General features: G+C 40.6%; 1 protein-coding gene across 3 annotated transcripts in view; it reads right to left on the reverse strand.

Annotated features, from left to right (window-relative positions):
- The window catches only part of LOC133577220 (nitric oxide synthase 1-like), a 214,890-nt gene extending 191,263 nt beyond the window's left edge, over positions 1–23,627 (reverse strand). For 2 of the 3 annotated variants that reach the window (XM_061930864.2, XM_061930857.2), the window contains exons 1-2: positions 23,456–23,626; positions 7,897–8,681 (exon numbers count right to left, since the gene is read on the reverse strand). In XM_061930864.2, coding sequence (XP_061786848.1) covers positions 7,897–8,618 — 722 coding nt within the window. In that variant the 5' untranslated portion in view covers positions 8,619–8,681; positions 23,456–23,626. Of the gene's footprint in view, positions 1–7,896; positions 8,682–23,455 lie in introns of all 3 variants that reach the window. The other variant, XM_061930871.2, reaches the window with a different exon arrangement.
- Positions 23,628–26,907: the final 3,280 nt, after the last annotated feature.

The raw sequence follows: 26,907 nt of genomic DNA on the forward strand, positions 1-26,907 counted from the left end.
ATACACATATATACATATATACATATATACACATATATACATATATACATATATATATATATATATATATATATATACATATATATATATATATATATATATATATATATATACATATATATACATATAAATATATATATATATATACATATAAATATATATATATATATATACATATAAATATATATATATATATATATATATATATATATATATATATATATATATATATATACACATATATATACATATAAATATATATATATATATATATATATATATATATATATATATATATATATATATATATATATATATATATATATATATACATATGTATACCACCGTTTGGTGGCTGCAGGATTAGGTCTCTGCTTTTTGCAGATGATGTGGTCCTGATGGCTTCATCTGGCCAGGATCTTCAGCTCTCACTGGATCGGTTCGCAGCCGAGTGTGAAGCGACTGGGATGAGAATCAGCACCTCCAAGTCCGAGTCCATGGTTCTCGCCCGGAAAAGGGTGGAGTGCCATCTCCGGGTTGGGGAGGAGATCTTGCCCCAAGTGGAGGAGTTCAAGTACCTCGGAGTCTTGTTCACGAGTGAGGGAAGAGTGGATCGTGAGATCGACAGGCGGATCGGTGCGGCGTCTTCAGTAATGCGGACGCTGTATCGATCCGTTGTGGTGAAGAAGGAGCTGAGCCGGAAGGCAAAGCTCTCAATTTACCGGTCGATCTACGTTCCCATCCTCACCTATGGTCATGAGCTTTGGGTCATGACCGAAAGGACAAGATCACGGGTACAAGCGGCCCAAATGAGTTTCCTCCGCCGAGTGGCGGGGCTCTCCCTTAGAGATAGGGTGAGAAGCTCTGTCATCCGGGGGGAGCTCAAAGTAAAGCCGCTGCTCCTCCACATGGAGAGGAGCCAGATGAGGTGGTTCGGGCATCTGGTCAGGATGCCACCCAAGCGTCTCCCTCGGGAGGTGTTTAGGGCATGTCCGACCGGTAGGAGGCCACGGGGAAGACCCAGGACACGTTGGGAAGACTATGTCTCCCGGCTGGCCTGGGAACGCTTGGGATCCCCCGGGAGGAGCTGGACCAAGTGGCTGGGGAGAGGGAAGTCTGGGCTTCCCTGCTTAGGCTGCTGCCCCCGCGACCCGACCTCGGATAAGCGGAAGAAGATGGATGGATGGATGGATATATATATATATATATATATATATATATATATATATATATATATATATATATATATATATATATATAGGGCTGCGAATCTTTGGGTGTCCCACGATTCGATTCAATATCGATTCTTGGGGTCACGATTCGATTATAAATTGATTTTTTCGATTCAACGTGATTCTCGATTCAAAAACGATATTTTTACGATTCAAAACAATTCTCTATTCATTCAATACATAGGATTTCAGCAGGATCTACCCCAGTCTGCTGAAATGCAAGCAGAGTAGTAGATTTTTGTAAAAAGCTTTTATAATTAAAGGACAATGTTTTATCAACTGATTGCAATAATGTAATGTAAATTTGTTTGAACTATTAAATGAACCAAAAATATGACTTATTTTATCTTTGTGAAAATATTGGACACAGTGTGTTGTCAAGCTTATGAGATGCGATGCAAGTGTAAGCTACATTTTTTTTTTATGAATGTCTAATGATAATGTCAATGAGGGATTTTTAATCACTGCTATGTTAAAATTGTTACTAATATTGATGCTGTTGTTGATACTATTCATTTTTGTTTCACTACTTTTGGATTGTTCTGTGTCATCTTTGTGTGTCCCCTCAATTGCTCTGTTTATTGCAGTTCTGAGTGTTGCTGGTTTGGTTTTGGAATTGGATTGCATTGTTATGGTATTGCTGTGTATTGTTTTGTTGGATTGATTAATAAAAAATTAAAAAAAATTAAAAATTGATTTTTGAAAAATGAGAATTGATACTGAATTGTACAACGTGAGAATGGCGATTTGAATTCGAATCAATTTTTTCCCACACCCCTAATATATATATATATATATATATATATATATATAGCCTATTTTTTGCACACTAATGATGTGCCGAAAACTCGAAAAAAGCAGCAACAATGAAAATATGGCACAACAAAAAAATATATATGTTAATACTAATTAATAATAACAGATTTGAATTAGATTTAAATGCATGTATACATTTTTTGAGCCATTTAAAAGAAAATTATATTGTTAGAATAACTGTTTCTAAGTTATCACGAAAAACTTTTGTGTTACAATGAGTGCCTGTCTTTGAAACCTACCAAGAGTAAGGCTCGTAAAACTCCACTGTGTAAGGGGGAAGCAACATGAAGGTGTTCTTGTTTTCTTTCATGTATTATAATCAAACAGAAAGATATTGTCTGACCCAAGAACTACAAAAGCGAAGAGGAAGCAGGACCAAACTCCCCTCCAGGCGACCTCTTTTTGAACCTTCTTTTTCAACTGTTTTACGAACCTCTTTTTGAACTTGTTTACGACCTTTTCTGTGAACTCGTTTACGACCTTTTCTGTGAACTGTTTACGACCTTTGTCCTTTAGAAACAGCTATGGTCATGTGGTTGGAGAAAGTAAAATAAAGAAGGAGGAGTACAATTTTTTGCCAGAGTGTGGGTGACACTGTAAGAGGTTACAGGTCGACACGTTTCTCCTCAATTAAGTCCAAATTGAATTCTGTCTGTTTGATTCTTTGTTTCTTGTCTGATTAATAGAGGTCATCAGTGTTTGAACCTGACAGATATCATAGCAAATTATGCATATTACTCGATGGTGTCATGGTGACCATGCCCATAACCACAGGTATCTTGGCAGTCTAGGATAAACTCTGAACTGTATTGTGATATTATCCTTTTCCACTGTGAGAACTTTTCTAATTCCAATTTCAAAATACTGCGTTTCCACCAGAAAAATTGAGAGAGCATGAGGAGGTTGAGGTGGGCGGGGTTTTTAGGGGTTTGCGGGGGGTGGAGGGGTGTATATCGTAGCATCCCAGAAGAGTTAGTCCTGCAAGGGATTCTGGGTATTTGTTCTGTTGTGTTTATCTCGTGTTACGGTGCGGATGTTCTCCCGAAATGTGTTTGTCATTCTTGTTTGGTGTGGGTTCACAGTGTGGCGAATATTTGTAACAGTGTTAAAGTGCATTCACTTGTGTGTGTGAAAAGCCGTAGATATTATGTGATTATTATGTGACATAAAGACAGTGCCTTTAAGGTTTATTGGCGCTCTGTACTTCTCCCTACGCCCGTGTACCACTCCTACAGCGGCGTTTTAAAAAGTCATACATTTTACGGTACCAATCATTTTGAAACCGATACCGATAATTTCTGATATTACATTTTAAAGCATTTTTCGGCCGATAATATCGGCAGTCCCATATTATCGGACATCTCTAGTCAGCAGTTTGGTTCGTAAATATGAGACTCGCTCCAGAAGAAGTTACAGTACGTGCATGGGGTGGAAGAATACATAGTTGTTTACCCTCGCCAACCTCCCACCATTCATCATGTATAGTTTGAACACTGGTTTTAAATGCCTTTCAGGTTTTGAAATGCAGTGTTTACTGTAACGCCGTTACTTTCGCCGGTAAAAAGTAATCTAAAGTGTTATTTTTTTATGTTCAGTAACTCAGTTACCGTTACTACATGATGTGTTACTGCGTTATTTTACGTTATTTTTTATGTAGTATCGGCTAGAAACTGAGAGGATTTGAGTGTGTTTTATTGGAGCGCTGCAGAAAAGGCGCGCTACTCTGTGTGTGTGTGTGTGTGGGGCAGGGGGGTATGTCTATGTTTACTAACAAGACGTCATGGTGAAGCCGAAGCCGAGTTTCTTAACATGGAGATATTCTCACAACTTGTCTTTTGTCGACCACAAATGAAAAGAACATTTTAGTTAAATGTAAGTTGTGTCTTGGATCAAAGATTTTATCCTAGCAATTCGAAGCTGCTGAAACAGCTACAAAAGCAACATGCTTCGACGAAGCTAGTAAAGAGAGACACACCTCACCTCGTAAGCAACAGCAACTGGATTTTAACGAGGCACTGCACACTGAAGGTACACACTGTGAATTCTCTTATATACTCTTTCATTCTAGACTTCAGGAGTGTTTGATAATCACATCACTCTAAATGTATAGACTATAAATTTCACAAACATAAAGAGGGATGCTAGTGGGCCAGGCCAATCTTTCCTTGTCTCTAAACTAAAACTGGGGGAATGTGTAGAGTGTTCTGGGCTTCAGACATGATTTTATTTAAGAAACAAACGCCTGGTTAGGCTTTGTGTATGTAGTGTGTGCCCTTTTTGGTTTACAGCTATGTTGTTATTATGCTGTTTGTTACTTATGTATGTTATGTTGCAGCTATTTAAAAGTTGTTCTGGCCTGAAATAAATTGTCCCTTTGAAACATCTCTTTGTCTTTGTGTGTTGTATGTAGAGCACATTGCTTAGCAGAGTTGAGTGATGCAAATGCATGTCAAGTTGATCAACACATTGTATTATTCTCCAGTGCAATAACAGTACTGAAATGAAGACTAAAATGGCATTAAAGGGGGCCTTCAAAAAATATATATAAGTAACTAAATAGTTACTTTTCACAGTAACGCATAACTTTTTGGTGTCAGTAACTGAGTTAGTAACTGAGTTACTTTTGAAATAAAGTAACTAGAAACTGTAACTAGTTACTGGTTTTCAGTAACTAACCCAACACTGTTGAAATGTCATCGTGGGCAGAGGTGGGTAGTAACACGCTACCTTTACTCCGTTACATCTACTTGAGTAACTTTTGGGATACATTGTACTTCTAAGAGTAGTTTTAATGCAACATACTTTTACTTTTACTTGAGTATATTTATAGAGAAGAAACGCTACTTTTACTCCGCTACTTTTACTCCGCTACTTTTACTCCGCTACTTTTATCTCCATTCAGCTCGCTACTCGCTACTAATTTTTATCGATCTGTTAATGCACGCTTTGTTTGTTTTGGTCTGTCAGACAGACCTTCATAGTGCCTGCGTTTCAACAAATACAGTCACTGGTGACGTTCACTCCGTTCCACCAATCAGATGCAGTCACTGGTGACGTTGGACCAATCAAACAGAGCCAGGGGTCACATGACCTGACTTAAATAAGTTGAAAAACTTATTGGGGTGTTACCATTTAGAGGTCAATTGCACGGAATATGTACTGTACTGTGCAATCTACTAATAAAAGTTCCAATCAATCAATCAAAAGTGTGAAGGAAAAAATACCCTTTTTTATTTCAACCATACATCCCGTCAAAAGCCTAAAGACTGACTGCATAGTTCCTGTCTTCACAATAAAAGTGCCGCTCCATCACGCCTGCGCTTTCAAAATAAGAGTCTCCGAAAGCCAGCGCAAACAAGCTAGCAAGCTACGGAGTTTACCGCCAATGTATTTCTTGTAAAGTGTATGTTACGGCTACTCTTGCTTTCAAAAAGTTCGAAAAAATAAAAATAAAGTAATGCAGAGTAGTCCTGAGGAGGAGGTGTTTGACTCACTAAATTCCTTAATAAGCACTCGCGGAGATATGTCGAGATTCCAAATGATCATAATTTATTTTCACAAACAAAACATATTCTCCGTGGTTGACTTTCAAAATAATCAAAATAACTTATTTAGCGTGGCTTCAATATAATTTAGCATGGCTTCCAAATAATTTAGCGGTAAACAAACTGTTTCACTCCTCACTCCTTCATGATAAACAGACAAAAAGCACCCAGCTGTCCCGTCTTCTTAATTATAGGAGGAGGAAGTGGCTCACCAGGAGGAGCGTGAGCAGCTGAAAACAATCAGTCAATCACAATGAAATCTAAAACATCCAATAATTAATCTACATCATCATTGACATTATTTGATTTCATTGTCAAAACAATTAATAAATAAATAATATAGATAGGGTCCAACAGTGTATAAAAACAAAAATGGAAGCTGGACAAATAAGATGCCAAAAACCAACCACTTTCATGTGGTATTAGACAGAAAGGAGGAACTTTTCTTCTCCTCCATTTGAAAACGTGGACGCTATCATCACTACTGTCTGATTCCAATCAATGCAAGTCATCAGAATCAGGTAATACACCAACTTATATTCTTGTCTTCATGAAAGAAAGGAATCTATATGTGTTAAACATGCATGTATATTCATTAAAACACCTTTAACATGTAAACAAAAACGGCAAAATAAATAAATATAAATTATATACTTTATATATCAATGTATGTATATATATATATATATATATATATATATATATACATATATATATATATATATATATATATGTATGTATATGTATGTATATATATATATATATATATATATATATATATACATATATGTGTGTGTATATCTATATATTAGAGATACGCGGTTTGCGGGCACAACCGCGGAGTCCGCGGATTATCCGCGGATCGGGCGGATGAAATAAAAAAAAATTTGATTTTATCCGCGGGTCGGGTCGGGTGGTTCAAATTATTAAAACAAATTAGATTTTAAATAGATTCAGGCGGGTGGCAGTTAAACCAATTGGTAAATATATATACATAGTTAAATGTTGTTACCCACATACGAAAAACGAGCAGGCACCTGCAGCATATGCCACAACAGAAGAAGAGAAAAAAAAGAGATGGACACTTTTACGGAGCGGAGAAGGGACGCCTCGCCGGGGTCCGGGACCGAGGCTCCTTCCCCCGAGAGGGCCCCACCGGGAGCCGTAGCTGAGGCGATCCGCGAGAAGGGCCCGACGCACGTCCAGGGTCACCACCGCGCCCACCGCACCGACACCCCGCCTCGTCCGCCTTCGCCGCGGCCGGCGTCACGCGCAGCAGGTAAGCAGCTTACCTGCCCGCCACCCCCGTGGCCGGGGGCTCGTAACAGGGGTCACTCCGCGCGCTCCGCCCGCGCAGCTTACCTGCCCGCCACCCTCGTTGCCGGGGGCTCGTAACAGGGGTCACTCCGCGCGCTCCGCCCGCGCAGCTTACCTGCCCGCCACCCCTGTTGCCGGGGGCGCGTAACAGGGGTCACTCCGCGCGCAGTGCGCTCATGAAAGGGGTGGGGCTCACCCTGGTTGATATAGACAGCAGCTAGGACGGTGGCCATGGAAGTTGGAACCCGCTAAGGAGTGTGTAACAACCCACCTGCCGAATCAACTAGCCCTGAAAATGGATGGCGCTGGAGCCTCGGGCCCATATACCCGGCCGTCGCTGGCAGCGAGACGCGCTTGGAGATGCGCTCAGCGCGGCTCCCATATGATTGCGCACTGGTGTGCGTCTGGGTCGTGACAGCGTGGCACGCGAATGTCTGTGCTGCATTGAATCAGTCTCCTTTCTTTAACAGGCAAAAGTTTTATAACCTCACTAATGCCTTGCATCGTCTATATTAGATATATAACAACGGGCGGATGCGGTTCTGATCAAATGTTAGATCGGGTGGATTGCGGATGGTTGACGACTTTCTGATGTGAATATATATATATATATGTGAATATATATATATATTTATTTATTTATATATATATATATATATATATATATATATATATATATATATATATATATATATATATATATATATATGTGTGTGTGTGTGTATGTTACTCATCAGTTACTCAGTACTTGAGTAGTTTTTTCACAACATACTTTTTACATTTACTCAAGTAAATATTTGGGTGACTACTTCTTACTTTTACTTGAGTAATAAATCTCTAAAGTAACAGTACTCTTACTTGAGTACAATTTCTGGCTACTCTACCCACCTCTGATCGTGGGTCAGCCCTCAAGTCCAGCACAATAACATCTTCACCTTGAACACTCGGGAAATGAGCAACAGAATGAACATCACGCTACTACTCACCAGGCCACTTGAATCTCAGCATCTCGCCGCGCAGCGTTCCTCTGGCCGTCACCGTTGAGCTCCTTTTTGGCGCCCCGGATAAGCCGCAGTACCGGCTCTATTTCATTCAACAAGTCGTTGTTCTCTTCCAGCCCGTTACACAGGAGGCCGCCTCGGCCGCCATCCCTCATGAGCAGCGGGTCCTGGGCCGGGACGCCGCCCCTCTGCAGCAGCGATTGCGTTATGGACGGCGAAGAGAGGTTCTCGATGGCCCTCAGCTGAGGCTCCTTGTTGGCCTGCTGCTGCTGCACGGGGCCAAAGGGGCTGAGGGGGGAGCAGTGCTCGTAGGACTTAGAGACCGGAAAGGCGGGCCTGGTGACCCGCACGGTGCGTTGGCGGCCATCCCCTGACAAGGTAGTCTCCAGGTGAGTCGTGAAGCCCTCGGGCCCGCGGAGGATGAGCACGGCGTAGCTCTCAGGTAAGACGTTCTTGAGCGTCTCCAAGGCGCGCTCGTAGGACAGGTCCACTAGAGGCTTGTTGTTGACGGCCAGTACGATGTCGCCCACCTGCACCAGGCCGCACTCCTCGGCGGCGCCGCCCCGGATTAAGTCCGACACGATGACGGGCGGCTTGGAAACCCTCTGCTTTACCAGAAAGCCCAGGCCGCCCACCTTCTTCTTGAAAAGACGCACCGAGATGATGTTGGGCTGCAGCTGGCACACCGTTGCCTCGGACTCCTGCATGGCGCCGGTCTGCGCGTGTGCGTGTGTGTGCGTGTGTGACTGGTGTGTGCCCTCAGGGAGTTTCTGAAAAGCAAGACAGGGAGAAGAGCAAACAGTCTATTCATTTAGCAGGAAATGGCTTTAGTAAGATACTTAACCTGCACTAAATATTGTATTAAGAAGTTGAAAACCATCACCATGTGATATATGTATATACAGATCAGTGAGGTGCGGTGAGGTTGATGGCTGGTGAGGCACTGACTTCATCACAGTCACATTTACAAACATATGAACCCTAAAGAGTATCTTATTCACCATTTGATTGGCAGCAGTTAACGGGTTATGTTTAAAAGCTCATACCAGCATTCTTCCCTGCTTGGCACTCAGCATCAAGGCTTGGAATTGGGGGTTAAATCACCAAAAATGATTCCCGGGCGCGGCGCCGCTGCTGCCCACTGCTCCCCTCACCTCCCAGGGGGTGATCAAGGGGATGGGTCAAATGCAGAGGACAAATTCCATTACACCTAGTGTGTGTGTGACAATCATTGCTACTTTAACTTAACTTTAACTTTACACATACAAACTGTAGCACACAAAAAAGCACATTTAATAAAAAAAACGTTATTATGGTCTTACCTTTACTTATAAATGAAGTCCATGCACCGCAACTAAAGCCCTCACTTCAACTTTCCACGTGCAAGATTGAATCTATTTAAAAAAGTGTAACCGAGGGTTTATAAATGTGGCCTATACTGTATGAAACTACAAAATAACAAACACGGAGGCTCCAGTTTACACGAGGACCACTTTATTTACATTCTTTCAAAAACTTCCGCTCCACTCCAACGTGTCAAAATTCCGCTCTTAGCGCCTTCAAAATAAGAGCTCAAGGCATATACTGTATAACAGCGCATAACAGGAACTTAACATCACAAAGAGGAAAGTCCATACAAATAGGTTACAAAAGTTATTTAATAAGAAGCCAAAAAGTGCAAAAACAATAATGTTCGTGTTGGAGGAGTTGTGAATTAGATACACCTGCAGTCTGCAGGTGTATCTAATGTTGTGTCCCTGCAGTCATTCACAACTCCTCCAACACCAACATTATTGTTTTTGCACTTTTTGGCTTCTTATGAAATAACTTTTTTAAATAGATTCAATCTTGCACGTGGAAAGTTTAAGTGTGGGCTTTAGTTGATATAACAATTCTAAGGCGGGGGTGCAGGAGGCGAGCCTCAGCCAGTGCGTCTTTTGCAGTCGTTTTATGATCGCTCAGCACAAGAAATACGTTACACACATACAGTTGTTGACAAAATACACTGTACATTATATACCTCAGCTAACTAAACTATGGAAATGTATAATATAATTCATATAGCAATACAGTCTCACTGCACAGCAGGCCAGCAGTTAGCCGAGTCCGGAATCCATGAGTGACGTGCCTCAACTGGCTGCTGATCACCGCACCGTCTCTTCTCAGTATTTGAACGGCAAATGTGAAAATTCAGCGATTTTGAATAAAAATAATCTAAAACTGGTGGAAAATAACTTTATAGTATAATCACTGGATACATATAACAATTAAAACATTTTTTTTTCTTTTTACATTTTTTTTCTTTCCATGATGGCAGGTGAGGCGGGGCCTCACCTGCCTCTAGTGACTGCACGTCACTGATACATATGTATGTACAGTCGTGGTCAAAAGTTTACATACACTTGTAAAGAACATCATGTCATGGCTGTCTTGAGTTTCCAAACATTTCTACAACTCTTATTTTTGAATTATTATTATTATACTCTTATTTTTAACATTATTATTATTATTATTATTAAAGTATTTCTGATTCTGATGTAACCAAATAATAACATTGCGGTATGTATACTTTTGACCCAGCACATTTGCTCACATTTTCAGTAGAGCCATAATAAATTCATAAAAGAAGCAAACTTCATGAATGTTTTTTGTGACCAACAAGTATGTGCTCCAATCACTCTGTCACAAGATGTAGAAATGATTGGAAACTCAAGAGAGCCATGACAATATGTTCCTTACAAGTGTATGTACACTTTTGACCACGACTGTATATATATATATATATACATATATATATATATATATACATATATATATATATATATATATATATATATATATATATATATATATATATATATATATATATATGTCAGTGACGTGATGGCAGGTGAGGCAGGGCCACCTGCCGTCATGGAAAGAAAAAAAATGTAAAAAGAAAAAAAAAAAATTAAATTGTTATATGTATGCAGTGATTATACTATAAAGTTATTTTCCATTTAACTTCACCAGTTTTAGATTATTTTTATTCAAAATCGCTGAATTTTCACATTTGCCGTTGAAATACTGAGAAGAGACGGTGCGGTGAACAGCAGCCAGTTGAGGCACGTCACTCAGTGCCTCAACACGGACGGACTCGGCTAACTGTTGGCCTGCTGTGCAGTGAGACCGTATTGCTATATGAATTATATTATACATTTCCATAGTTTAGTTAGCTGAGGTATATAATGTACAGTGTATTTTGTCAACAACTGTATGTGTGTAACGTATTTCTTGTGCTGAGCGATCATAAAACGGCTGCAAAAGACGCACTGGCTGAGGCTCCAGTAGCCCCGCCTCCTGCACCCCCGCCGTAGAATTGTTATATCAACTAAAGCCCACACTTAAACTTTCCACATGCAAGATTGAATCTATTTAAAAAAGTTATTTCATAAGAAGCCAAAAAGTGCAAAAACAATAATGTTGGTGTTGGAGGAGTTGTGAATGACTGCAGGGCCACAACATTAGGTACACCGGCAGACTGCAGGTGTATCTAATTCACAACTCCTCCAACATGAACATTATTGTTTTTGCACTTTTTGGTTTCTTATTAAATAACTTTTGTAACCTATTTTTATGGGCTTTCCTATTTGTGATGTTAAGTTCCTGTTATGCGCTGTTATACAGTATATGCCTTGAGCTCTTATTTTGAAGGCGCCAAGAGCGGAAGTGATGACATGTTGTAGTGGAGCAGAGGTTTTTGAAAGAAGGTAAATAAAGTGGTCCTTGTGTAAACTGGAGCCTCCGTGTTTGTTATTTTGTAGTTTCATACAGTATAGGCCACATTTATAAACCCTCGGTTACACTTTTTTAAATAGATTCAATCTTGCACGTGGAAAGTTGAAGTGAGGGCTTTAGTTGATATAACACACCCATCGGGGGGTTCATTAATCCAGCACAACAGCGGCGAATGGACTTTATTTCTAAGTAAAGGTAAGACCATAATAACGTTTTTTTTTATTAAATGTGCTTTTTTGTGTGCTACAGTTTGTATGTGTAAAGTTAAAGTTAAGATAAAGTATCAATGATTGTCACACACACACTAGGTGTAATGAAATTTGTCCTCTGCATTTGACCCATCCCCTTGATCACCCCCTGGGAGGTGAGGGGAGCAGTGGGCAGCAGCGGTGCCGCGCCCGGGAATAATTTTTGGTGATTTAACCCCCAATTCCAATCCTTGATGCTGAGTGCCAAGCAGGGAAGAATGCTGGTATGAGCTTTTAAACATAACCCGTTAACTGCTGCCAATCAAATGGTGAATAAGATACTCTTTAGGGTTCATATGTTTGTAAATCTGACTGTGATGAAGTCAGTGCCTCACCAGCCATCAACCTCACCGCACGTCACTGATATATATATATATATATATATATATATATATATATATATATATATATATATATATATATATATATATATATATATATATATATATATATATACACATCTATTACGTTAGACAAATTCAGAGTTACAGTGTATATGTATAAATTGGAGATAGTACACAATAGAGCATTTTGGAGACACACACTCAGCTTATTTGCGTCAACACTGCGGTATGTTCCCAGTAGAAGTTACTCAAAAACATTTTGAAACATTCCACCATCAAATCTCATGGCCATCGCCAGCTTTGGTCTGTATACAAAGTTTGTCATTTTACTCCTACACTGCAGAGGCCGCGCCTACAGAAGGGTAAGAAGGAGTCACACATGGGTGGGGTTGAATGCTTCTTGATATTATTCCCTGCACTGTGTCTACGGGGGGAGCGCCGCAAGGCCCTCACGCCGCTCCGGTGTCAAGTCGGATCGGGTTGAGTGGAGTGATTGAGGCTCGGAGCATGTGATGCACATCACATCCATGCTCATCAAACCATTCAGGGAGATTCTAGGCAGGGTTTGATCACTTACTTTGGGCTACATTTGCATGATACCTTTATTAATGTACTGAAGATTTGCAGCTGAACTGACTTGAATATTCTGGTTATCTCGTTAAGTATTAGACCAGTCCATGCAGCGCAGTCGTACACCACTGCAAACCAATAACCGCTAGTGCAAGCCTGGGCAAATTAAGGCCCGGGGGCCACATGCGGCCCGTTAAGCTTTTCAAACTGGCCCGCAGGGCATTCCCCTCCAATTTGTTTTCGATATTTAAGATCGATTTTTACCCTTCGCGTTCATATATCGCTGTGTTTTTTGCATTTTTGTTGCGTTTCACTTGATTGTAATATATGTTGTCAATATTCAGTGTTTTATCGTTAATAGTTAATGTTGTAAATCCCACATTCTTTATTTTCATGTACATTCTGGGTCTCATTCAGTAAAAAAAATTAAAATTCCATTCTGTTTTTTTAAGGCGGTCTGTCATAACGTTTTAGCATTCAATCAGACATTATTTTGAGGTTTTGTATTAGTGTTCCTAAAAATCAGATATATTTTTTTAGATCTTTAAGATGAAACTGTTGTGTTGATCTGTTTTCAGACCCTGGTGACTATATATATAGAAAAAGTATAAAAATATGATGATGTTGAACTCTGAGTGTAAACATAACTTGGCCCTAAGGAAATGAACTATTAACTGAAAATCGCAAGAAGAAGTTATTAGGGATAAAAAGATTCTGGGGAAGTTATGTGATAAACAGGAGGGAAATGTTAGAATAATTATGTATATATTATCACACTAACTTTAGTATACTTAAAGTCCGTTGCTTTAGTTATTTAGCTACTGTGCTCAAGTTGGACTTTTTCTAATGTGAGCAAGGGCAAATACTTCTTGTCTGAGGGGTGGCCTCAGCTGTAGATGTTATCTTTGTTTGAGCCCGCCAACAGCCAAGGACTTCAACCGAATTCAGCGGACGAGGCAGAGACTTCAAGGACCTCAACAAGATAAGATTCCAACACGCAGACGAAGCGGTGACGGGGCGAAAGGCCCCCAGAACATTCCGTCACGTATCGCGCGTCCTGGACCTGCTTTGCATAAAATATGTGACCACTCCTTTTAGAGGCAACCTTAGTATTGCTGACTGTGGAACTCCTGAATAAAAAGAGGGATGCAAGAGCTGGACCTTAGAGCGTAGGGCGAGACTGTGACTAAGAGTCCGGCTCCATGCGTTCTCCTCATGAGCTAGATTGAACTCTGTCTCTGATTGATTCCTTGCTTCTTGTCTGATTAATAGATGTCATCAGTGTTTGAACCTGACAACTGTAGCTGCCATTATGATGTGGAGTCATGTTTTCTAATTACCGTAAGTATTGAACTATACAAAGTATTTCAATGGTTGGAATCTGCGCTTTTGCATGATAGGTTGTCAATATTCAGTGTTTTATCGTTCATAGTTAATATTGTAAATCCCGCATTCTTTATTTTCATGTACATTCTGCGTGTCTCATTCAGAAAAAAAGGGAACATACCATTCTGGTTTTTTTTAAGCAGTCTGTCATAACTTTTTTAGCATTCAATCAGACATTATTGTGAGGCTTTGTATTAGTGTTCCTAAAAAATAGATATACCGGCCCCCAGACATATCTTTTTCTCTAAATTTGGCCCCTCGAGTTAAAATAATTGCCCAGGCCTGCGCTAGGGCAATGGTTCTTAACCGTACTGAACCCCACCAGTTTCATATGCGCATTCACCGAACCCTTCTTTAGTGATTTTTTTTTTTTCCTTAATTTAATCTTAATTTATAAATATTAATCATGAAATGTTATCATATTAAAGAAACACTAATAAAGATATATTTTCCAAACAGAAAGTTACAGGAATGTACACCTGATCCCATGTTTACATCTCATTGTGCAACATGTGAATGTTTTAGTGGGAACTAAATGCGATATCGGAAAAGGGTAAAAAATGATTTCCAAAGCAGGACCCCCACCCAGACATACATTACTAGTACACAGCTCATGAAAAACAATATGTTATATTAGATAAATTAATACAACATTTAACTTGTTATTTAGTCAGGTTTGGGACAGGTGTACTGCTGGTGTGGCCAAAGTGTGCACACCTAAGTTAAAGTACCAATGATTGTCACACACTAGGTGTGGTGAAATTTGTCCTCTGCATTTGACCTATCACCCTTGTTCATCCCCTGGGAAGTGAGGGGAGCAGTGGGCAGCAGCGGTGCCGTGCCCGGGAATCATTTTTGGTGATTTAACCCCCAATTCCAACCCTTGATGTTGAGTGCCAAGCAGGGAGGTAATGGGTCCCATTTTTATAGTCTTTGGTATGACTCGGCCGGGGTTTGAACTCACAACCTACCCATCTCAGGGCGGACACTCTAACCACTAGGCCACTGAGTAGGTCCACGCATATGGAAAAATTAGAGGGAAGTCGTTTGCAGGTGTGTTGTAAGTTGTGTTTGCAGGTGTGTCCGCAGGTGTGTTCTCAGATGTGTTCACAGGTGTGTTTGCAGGTGTTTGCAGATGTGTTTGCAGGTGTTTGCAGGTGTGTTCGCAGGTGTGTCCTCAGGTGTGTTCGCAGGTGTGTTTGCAGGTGTGTTTGCAGTTGTGCCCGCAGGTGTGTTTGCAGGTGTGCCCGCAGGTGTGTTTGCAGGTGTGTCCGCAGGTGTGTTTGCAGGTGTGTCCACAGGTGTGTTCACAGATGTGTTCACAGGTGTGTTCGGGTGTGCCCACAGTTGTGTTCGCAGTTGTGTTCGCAGGTGTGTTTGCAGTTGTGCCCGCAGGTGTGTTTGCAGGTGTGCCCGCAGGTGTGTTTGCAGGTGTGTCCGCAGGTGTGTTTGCAGGTGTTTTTGCAGGTGTGCCCACAGTTGTGTTCGCAGGTGTGTTTGCAGGTGTGTTCGCAGGTGTATTCGCAGGTGTGCCCACAGTTGTGTTCGCAGGTGTGCCCACAGTTGTGTTCGCAGGTGTGACCACAGGTGTGTTCGCAGGTGTGTTTGCAGGTGTGTTTGCAGGTGTGTTCGCAGTTGTGTCCGCAAGTGTGTTTGCAGGTGTGTGTGCAGGTGTGTCGTAAGGTGTGTTTGCAGATGTCTGCAGAAGACAGGCAATACAAAATTATTTTACATAACATAGTAAATAATCATGATTAGAGATGTCCGATAATGGCTTTTTTGCCGATATCCGATATTCCCCAACTCTTAATTACCGATTCCAATACCAAGCGATACCGATATATACAGTGGTGGAATGAACACATTATCATGCCTAATTTTGTTGTGATGCCCCGCTGGATGCATTAAACAATGTAACAAGGTTTTCCAAAATAAATCAACTCAAGTTATGGAAAAAAAAAATGCCAACATGGCACTGCCATATTTATTATTGAAGTCACAAAGTGCATTAGTTTTGTTTTTTTACATGCCTCAAAACAGCAGCTTGGAATTTGGGACATGCTCTCCCTGAGAGAGCATGAGGAGGTTGAGGTGGGCGGGGTTGGGGGGGCGGGGTTGAGGTAAGGGGGTTAGGGGGAAATGTATATTGTAGCGACCCGGAAGAGTTTTAGTGCTGCAAGGGGTTCTGGGTATTTGTTCTGTTGTGTTTATGTTGTGTTACGGTGCGGATGTTCTCCCGAAATGTGTTTGTCATTCTTGTTTGGTGTGGGTTCACAGTGTGTGGCGCATATTTGTAACAGTGTTGAAGTTGTTTATACGGCCACCCTCAGTGTGACCTGTATGGCTGTTGACCAAGTATGCATTGCATTCACTTGTGTGTGTGAAAAGCCGTAGATATTATGTGACTGGGCCGGCACGCAAAGGCAGTGCCTTTAAGGTTTATTGGCGCTCTGTTTTAAAAAGTCATACATTTTACTTTTTGAAACCGATACCGATAATTTCCGATATTACATTTTAAAGCAGGGGTGCTCACACTTTTTCTGCAGGCGAGCTACTTTTAAATTGATCAAGTCGTGGGGATCTACCTCATTCATATATATCATTTATATTTACTTATTTATGACATATATGTTTTTGTTAACAAGTTAAAGGTGTTTAATGATAATGCAAGCATGTTCAACACATATAGTTAATATTGTTAATACATTAAAGGTGTTTAATGATAATACAAGTATGTTTAATACATATAGTTAATATTGTTAACAAGTAAAAGGTGTTTAAAGATAATGCAAGCATGTTTAACACATATAGTTAATATTGTTAATAAGTTAAAAGTGTTTAAAGATAATACAAGCATGTTTAACACATATAGTTAATATTGTTAATAAGTTAAAGGTGTTTAAAGATAATACAAGCATGTTTAACGCATATAGTTAATATTGTTAATAAGTTAAAGGTGTTTAAAGATAATACAAGCATGTTTAACACATATAGTTAATATTGTTAATAAGTTAAAGGTGTTTAAAGATAATACAAGCATGTTTAACGCATATAGTTAATATTGTTAATAAGTTAAAGGTGTTTAAAGATAATACAAGCATGTTTAACACATATAGTTAATATTGTTAATAAGTTAAAGGTGTTTAAAGATAATACAAGCATGTTTAACACATATAGATTCCTTTCTTTCATGAAGACAAGAATATAAGTTGGTGTATTACCTGATTCTGATGACTTGCATTGATTGGAATCAGACAGTGGTGCTGATAAGGTCCGCATTTTCGAATGGAGGAGAAAAAAAGTCCTCCTTTCTGTCCAATACCACATGAAAGTGGTTGGTTTTTGGCATCTTATTTGTCCAGCTTCCGTACTCCTTTGTATACACTTTACAAGAAATACATTGTCGGCAAACTCCGTAGCTTGCTAGCTTGTGCACGCCAGCTTTCTGAGACTCTTATTTTGTTAACGCAAACTGTGCAACTGTGCAGTCGGTCTTTGGAGTTTTGACGACAGGTACGGCGCCAGAGTCTGTTGAAATAAAGTGTTTCTCGCCTTCCAGTCGGTAATTTTAATGAGCTGGCAGCAGCCAGCGTCATCTCAGAAGACCCTCGGGTGCCGTGAATGTCAATCAAGTGACCAAAGTGACGTCATAGTGAAGATTTATGATCGCTCATTTTTAGGACTATTTTTTAATGGTGATCGACTGACACACCCTCCGAGATCGACCGGTAGCTCGCGATCGACGTAATGAGCACCCCTGTTTTAAAGCATTTATCGGCCGATAATATCGGCACTCTGATATTATCGGACATCTCTAATTCACACTGTTCAGACCGTTGCGCTCTTCTTGAGATTTAAAGGAGAATGATTTGCTAACAATTTGCAGTTTTGTCATGTTTCATTTCAAAGATCCATGAAGCCGTTTACACAGACGCTCAGCAGTTTTATGTTTTACATGCTCCTACTGTACCAAAAATAAATGCAACCGTGACCTTAAAGCAGATCCGTGTTCACGGTGTACCGTTACATCAATAAGAGCAACACACTTCTGTCTGTTCCGTGCACCTTTTACTTGTTACACTGACATACCTGCCAACTTTTGAAATCAGAAAAACCTAGTAGCCAGGGTCCAGGGGCCGCAGGCCCCGGTAGGTCCAGGACAAAGTCCTGGTGGGGGGTTCAGGCTTCGCCCCCCGACGCAAAATGATTGATTGCATTCAGACAGGTTAAAATGTTGCTAAAACCATCACTTTTCTATCAGTCACAGTGACTTTTCAAAACAAAAATATTACAGCAAAAATCATATGGGTTGATTGACATGTTTATTCTGTAAGCTAACTTCAATAGTTTGAAATTATTTTGACAGTTAATGCCAGTTATCCTGTCAACCTTTCACAAGACTTCAATTTGTTCATTGAAAGTATAAACACTTTTTACAGTAAACAAATGGTAAAACAGTACTAAACAATTCCATTAAAAAAACAATTGGTGTCATTATTAACTTTCTGTCCAAGCTTGTATAATCTACTGCCTTGTTCAATTGTAAAAAATATTCTGTGCCTAAAATTCACATTTCTATCACAATTATCATACTGTAAACATGGTAAGCTAACTTCATTCAAATTAATAGTCCTGTCAATAGCATGGAATTACAATTCAAATGTCGTTTTTTTGTAAGCCTTTCAAAAGAATTCAAAATATGAAAAATGAATGAAAATGAATTGAAGCCATCAGACACTTGAAAAGTGGCACATCACATCTCTAATGTAATCATTTGAACTTTTCAACAGAAATAGCACTGCAAAAATATTAAGGACATACTTCTGTATTTGGGTAGTTATGCTGTCAACATTTAACAAGATTTCTTCAACTTGGACTTGAAATCATAAATAGTATAAACACTTTTAACAGTACTAAACAATTCCAATAGATAACATTGGTGTCATTACCTTTTTGTGGCTAAAATCTGAAAAACGTTGAAAGTTTTCCACTTGTATCGCTAGCAACGGCATTAGACTTGTGTTTTTTTGTCCCAACGTGGTCTTTTACATGGCTAATTCCTCCGTGTCCGATTGAAAAATCTTGTCTGCACAAGGTGCAATTTGCGTAGTTTTCACCCTTTTTGGAAGGGATAATTATTCCCGGATAGGCTTTTGAATATTCTTCACGGAATGACTGCAGTTTTCTTTTCGGTTTAAGACTCGTTTGCGATTTTTCTCCGGCTGATTCCATGATCGTTCGCTCGTTTGGAAACAATGGCAACTGGTGCCTCGTGCTTGGCAGCGGTGCTATAAATAGCCTCGCGCATGGCATTCGGAATGGCTCGATAGGAAGTTACGGGAAGCAGTGTCGATTGTCATTGTTGTTACGCGATTTCGTGAATAAAACTTAATTAATGAAAAACCGTATTTTTTATCACTGCAACCGTAACCCGGAATAGGTTGATGAAAACCGTACTAATTACGGGAAAACCGGAGTAGTTGGCAGGTATGCACTGACTTGATGGCTTAGGTCTGTTCAACTCAACCTGCTTTGCGAAGACGGAAGGCTCGACTAAATTTATCAAGCAAAAAAAAAAATGTAAAAATGGAAAGACTTGGATTGCTGCTGTCCCACATAAAAAAAAAAAATTAAAAAAAATCCTCAGCCTCCTCTTATGCTTCGTCTCGGTGCTTTAAGCTCGCGATGCATTGAGGAAAGGGAAAGCGCATTCTCAGTGACGCTCCCTCTGACGCCGAGTCTGCCAGAGAGGCCAACTTGCATCTGGCCGTGTGGGCGGTGTCACATGGAACGTATAGCGCCACTAAAAAAAAAAAAGAAGCAAATTACACAAAAAGACACAGCTGAGGCTGCTGTGGCCAGGCATCGAGCACCAAGGACAGCGCTCTGCCTTCATGACCTCTTACCTCCTGTCACAAAAAGCACCCATACGCCGACCTTGCTGCGTTGGCTAATCTTCAATAAAAAGGTAACCCTCATCCCTTCTCGCTTTGCATATGCATCCCCAAATCATTGAAGGGGTCGTTCGGTGAGTTTGTGGCTTTAGGGGGGGGGCGGGGGGGGGGGGGGGAAGGTGCGAGCGGCTCCCTTTCGTCGACGACTCAAGTGTCCTAAGGCACAGGAATAACTTTATTCCTTCCCCTCTGTGTGAATGCACCCCACTGAGGTGAGAGATGACCAATGAATGATGTGAATATTGATGGGGAATAGTGTTTGGAGCGTCACCATGGAAATGAACGAAATAAAGCCTTTTTTTTTTTCCAATGGCCATAAATGTAAATATACAGTACATACATATGAGGCTCATTTGACCAATTCGACTGTACTGTTGCGAAAGTGGCGACATGTCACAGTTGATATGCGCTTAGAAGCGATGCATATTCACGCATGCATATAAAGAGGACTGGCCAGTCAAGCAGACCAAAAAACTAAACAAAAAAAAGCTATTGTGGTTAATTATATCATGTATAATTTTCTGATATGATTGGAAGTAGCATGTGTTTGCATTTGGTCACATAATCCTTTTAAAGGCAGTCTTCTACCAAAGTGCAGAGAGTTCCCCAGAAATTGGGAATCCCATAAGAATGTGAGTGTCAGGTTTAGGAGGAGGATTAAAGACTAAAGATGTCCGATAAATGCTTTAAAATGCAGTATCGGAAATTATTGGTATCGGTTTCAAAATTATCGGTATCGGTTTTTAAAAAAGTAAAATGTATGACTTGTGTACACGGACGTAGGGAGAAGTACAGAACGCCAATAAACCTTAAAGGCACTGCCTTTGCGTGCCGGCCCAATCACATAATATCTACGGCTTTTCACACACACAGGTGAATGCACGTATACTTGGTCAACAGCCATACATGTCACACTGAGGGTGGCCGTATAAACAACTTTAATATATGTGCCACACTGTGAACCCATACCAAACAAGAATGACAGACACATTTCGGGAGAACATCCGCACCGTAACACAACATAAACACAACAGAACAAATACCCAGAACCCTTTGCAGCACTAACTCTTCCGGGTCGCTACAATATACATTTCCCCCTACTTCGCGTTCATATTTCGCTGTGTTTTTTGCATTTTTGTTGCGTTTCACTTGATTGTAATATATGTTCAGTGTTTTATCGTTAATAGTTAATGTTGTAAATCCCACGTTCTTTATTTTCATGTACATTCTGGGTCTCATTCAGTAAAAAAAAAAGTAAAATTCCATTCTGTTTTTTAAGGCGGTCTGTCATAGCGTTTTAGCATTCAATCAGACATTATTGTGAGGTTTTGTATTAGTGTTCCTAAATTTGTTTTAGATCTTTAAGATGAAACTGTAGTTGCCATTATGAAGTGTAGTGACGTTTTCTAATTACCGTAAGTATTGAACTATACAAAGTATTTCAATGGTTGGAATCTGCGCTTTTGCATGATAGGTTGTCAATATTCAGTGTTTTATCGTTCATAGTTAATATTGTAAATCCCGCATTCTTTATTTTCATGTACATTCTGCGTGTCTCATTCAGAAAAAAAAGGGAACAAACCATTCTGGTTTTTTTTAAGCAGTCTGTCATAACTTTTTTAGCATTCAATCAGACATTATTGTGAGGTTTTGTATTAGTGTTCCTAAAAATAAATATACCGGCCCCCAGACATATCTTTTTCTCTAAATTTTGCCCCTCGAGTTAAAATAATTGCCCAGGCCTGCGCTAGGGCAATGGTTCTTAACCGTACTGAACCCCACCAGTTTCATATGCGCATTCACCGAACCCTTCTTTAGTGATTTTTTTTTTCTCCTTAATTTAATCTTAATTTATAAATATTAATCATGAAATGTTATTATATTAAAGAAACACTAATAAAGATATATTTTCCAAACAGAAAGTTACAGGAATGTAAACATGATCCCATGTTTACATCTCATTGTGCAACATGTGAATGTTTTAGTGGGAACTAAATGCGATATCGGAAAGGGGTAAAAAATGATTTCCAAAGCAGGACCCCCACCCAGACATACATTACTAGTACACAGCTCATGAAAAACAATATGTTATATTAGATAAATTAATAAAACGTTGAACTTGTTATTTAGTCAGGTTTGGGACAGGTTTGCTGCTGGTGTGGCCAAAGTGTGCACACCTAAGTTAAAGTACCTCTTAGAGAGAGCATGTCCCAAATTCCAAGCTGCTGTTTTGAGGCATGTTAAAAAAAATAATAATGCACTTTGTGACTTCAATAAAAAATATGGCAGTGCGATGTTGGCATTTCTTTTCACATAACTTGAGTTGATTTATTTTGGAAAACCTTGTTACATTGTTTAATGCATCCAACGGGGCGTCACAACAAAATTAGGCATGATAATGTGTTAATTCCACCACTGTATATATCGGTATCGGTAATTAAGAGTTGGACAATATCGGAATATCGGCAAAAAAGCCATTATCGGACATCTCTATTAAAGACCTTAGGAACCTCCGGAAGAAGGTCCACACAAAAGGGACAGAGGATAAAGTTTGGAGGTCACCGGACCCAAATGGATCACAGGTTGACTAGTTAAGTACATAAACTGAGTGGTATGCACCAAGATTTGACCCACGAGGAGAGGAGGTGTACAAGAAATGGTATTTAAACACGGTGTTCCGACCGGACAGCAGAATGAAGAGATTTGGCACTTCTTCTCCTATAGAGCTGCAGTTCTATTCCGAGGCTCGCTGAAACAAAATAAAGCTTTTTGTTTGACGATTCCTCTTGACGTCTCCTTGGCTCATCATCATGCATTATATGTATCATTTCCTTACATAATGATTTTTACAAATAATGTGCATTTGGTGTAAAAAAGACACTCAAAGCACAACCAATTCCCAAATCGTTTTCCCATAATTTAATGTACTTATTTTGGTCCTAAAATTGACATACAAGAGCTATTGGACTAAATGTATGACTGGAAGCTGAAATAGACAGTTTTTTATAATAATTACTCTGATTTGATTTGATTTTGTTTCCCAAATTGCGTTTGAAAAGTTGCTATGTATAGAAATAAAATTAATTGTCAAATAAAGAAGGATCATTTCACACAGCAGCAACAAGTTCCAGAGGCACTTTTTGCTGCTAAAAATAAAGACTGTGGAGGTGCAGCAGTTGGCAGCGTGCACGTCTACAGCATGCATTTGGCGCAGAAACAAGATGCAAAACAACAACAACAACAACAACAAAAAACAACAACTCACCCCCGGGAACGACGAGGCTTGGATGGCGGACGCGCCAAACGCGGTGCACAAAAAAGGAAAAAAAAACAAACTTGAGTGTCAAACTCCTGCGCTCCTCAGCGGCACTCGGCGTTCATCCCTCCCGATGAAAGGGGGGGGGAGAAAAAAAAAAGTGTCCAAGCAGAGGGTGGCGCGCTCTGCCTCTCTGGAGGCACGCTTGTGACTTGGCGCGCACCCGGGCCGCCTTTTAAGTGCGCGGCGACGCGAGAGAGAGCGGCGCGCGGCCATTCACTTGGGGGGGAGGAGGAGGACGGGTGGAGGGGTGTCTCCGTTGCCTGTCGTCATCTCTCAGCTTGCAGCGGGGAGGCTCCTCGTCCTCTGAGCGTCCCCCTCCGGCTGCAGATCCCTGCCAGAGAGAAAAGATGGAGGGTCAATCCCGTGAGCTCTGCTAAACCGACTTGAAACTACAACTGCACAGTTGTAGACCACTGCAATGTACCGTATTTTTCCGAGTATAAGGAAAAAAACATATATAAGTCGCACTGGAGTATAAGTCGCATTTTTGGGGGAAATGTATTTGATAAAAGCCAACAGCAAGAATAGACATTTGAAAGGCAATTTAAAATAAATAAAGAATAGTGAACAACAGGCTGAATAAGTGTACGTTATATGAGGCATAAATAAGCAACTGGTATGTTAAAGTAACATATTATGGTAAGAGTCATTCAAATAACTATAACATATAGAACATGCTATACGTTTACCAAACAATCTGTCACTCCTAATCGCTAAATCCCATGAAATCTTATACGTCTAGTCCAGGGGTCGGCAACCTTTACCAGTCAAAGAGCCATTTTGACCAGTTCACAAATTAAAGATAACAATGGGAGCAGGGCCGGCCCGTGGCATAGGCCGTATAGGCAAATGCTAAGGGCGCCGTCCATCAGGGGGCGCCACGCCAGTGCCACAAATGTTGGAGAAAAAAAAAAAAAAAGTTGGTACTATTATTTCTAAATACAAAAAATAATCCCACGTTAATTAAAATGCAAAGTAAAGCCTATTTAATAGAAATATTATTTGTTACAACATTACGCCCCCCCCCCCGCACGGTGCGCCCCCTCCCTTCCCGTATCATGACTCTTTTTGGACATCACCACATCAAAAAATCAACACAAGATGTCAAAACGGCCAAAACTGTCAGGTGCCCAGGGAAGAAAAAAGAGAAAAGAAGAGGAGGAGAAACGAGAAAAGACAGAGGTAGCAGGTAGGTAACGTTAGCCTACATGAAATTATTTGTCTGTTACAGAATGTGATAGTAACCTGGCTTTTTAGCATTAAGCTAATGTTACATGATTCGGCAATTGCTAATCAATAAATAGCTAGTTCTGTTTTAACGTCGGGTTAATATTGTGGAGGGGGCTAAATTGTTATGGAAAATAATAATGTAACGTTAGGTAATTACAGTACTCCCACCTTACATTCCTCAGGGACATTTGTATTAGATCTTTTAAGCAGGTGTTTTTTGTTTACATTGTTTTTGCCTTCTGGTTAGCTAATGTTTGCCCTGCAGGTAATAGTCACTTTTCCACCCCTTTATATATTAGGTATAGTTGTAAGTAAAAAAAAAAGGTCAAAGACAAAGCTATTCAGTTTCTTGTGAGTATATACACTTCACTGCTGATGTGGGGGGGGGGGGGGGGGGGGGCGCCACCTAAAATCTTGCCTAGGGCGCCAGATTGGTTAGGGCCGGGCCTGAATGGGAGCCACAAAAATGTTTTGAAATTTAAAACGAAATAACACTGCATAGAAAGTTTTTTTTTTTGCTTTGTGCTATGTATAAAACAGGGGTCTCAGACACGCTGCCCATACCTTACTATGGAATTTAAATACTGGTGCGGCATGCGGGTTTTATATGAATGGCGCTTGTCAGCGTGCATGATAAACCACACGTTACGTGGAGGTAGGTGACAGCAAGGCATACTTGCTCAACAACCACACAGGTTACACTGACGGTGGCGGTACAAAAAAACTTTAACACTCTTACTAATAATGCGCCACACTGTGAACCCACACCAAACAAGAATGACAAACACATTTTGGGAGAACATCTGCACCATAACACAACATAAACACAACAGAACAAATACCCAGAATCCCATGCAGCCCTAACTCTTCCGGGCTACATTATACACCCCCCTACCAAACCCCGCCCACCTCAACCGACGCACAAGGGAGGGGGGGGGGGGGGGGGGGGTTGATGTGTGGGGGAGCAGGGTTGGGGTGGGGGCGGGGTTTGGTGGTAGCAGGGGTGTATAATGTAGCCCGGGAGAGTCAGGGCTGCATGGGATTCTGGGTGTTTGTTCTGTTGTGTTTATGTTGTGTTAAGGTAAATGATAAATGGGTTGTACTTGTATAGCGCTTTTCTACCTTCAAGGTACTCAAAGCGCTTTGACACTACTTCCACATTTACCCATTCACACACACATTCACACACTGATGGAGGGAGCTGCCATGCAAGGCGCTAACCAGCACCCATCAGGAGCAAGGGTGAAGTGTCTTGCTCAGGACACAACGGACATGACGAGGTTGGTACTAGGTGGGGATTGAACCAGGGACCCTCGGGTCGCGCACGGCCACTCTTCCACTGCGCCACGCCAGATGTTCTCCCGAAATGTGTTTGTCATTCTTGTTTGGTTTTGGTTCAAAGTGTGGCGCATTATTAGTAAGAGTGTTAAAGTTGTTTTATATGGTCACCGTCAGTGTAACCTGTGTGGCTGTTGACCAAGTATGCCTTGCTGTCACTTACGTGTGCAAGCAGAAGACGCATATAACAAGAGGCTGGGCTGGCACGCTGTTTATACAGATTGTAGAGGGCGCTAAATGCTGTATCATCATGGCATGCCCTTATTATTGTTGTAAGGGTGAATATTAATCCCGGGAGTTTTCTGCGAGAGGCACTGAAATCCGGAAGTCTCCCGGGAAAATCGGGGGGGGGGGGGTCGGCAAGTATGCAACTGAGCCGCATCAGAGTGATCAAAGAGCCGACCCCTGGTCTAGTCTCTTACGTGAATGAGATCATTAATATTATTTGATATTTTACGCTAATGTGTTAATCATTTCACACATAAGTCGCTCCTGAGTATAAGTCGCACCCCCCGGCCAAACTATGGAATAAACTGCGACTTATAGTCCGAAAAATACGGTAACCCACAGGACACATAAAACTACAACGCACACGTTGACCAGATTTAGTACAGCAATAACTAAGACTAGAGATGTCCGATAATGGCTTTTTTGCCGATATCCCGATATTGTCCAACTCTTAATTACCGATTCCTATAAAACTGCAAATTGCTAGCAATTCATTCTCCTTTAAGTATAAATCTAAAGAAGAGCGCAACGGTCTGAACAGTGTGAATTATTATGTTTTTGTAGTAAATACGAGTTTTTTATTGTTCGAAGCGCAAAATTAA

The sequence above is a fragment of the Nerophis lumbriciformis genome, linkage group LG38 (assembly GCF_033978685.3).
Source record: "Nerophis lumbriciformis linkage group LG38, RoL_Nlum_v2.1, whole genome shotgun sequence".
Taxonomy (NCBI): Eukaryota; Metazoa; Chordata; class Actinopteri; order Syngnathiformes; family Syngnathidae; genus Nerophis; species Nerophis lumbriciformis.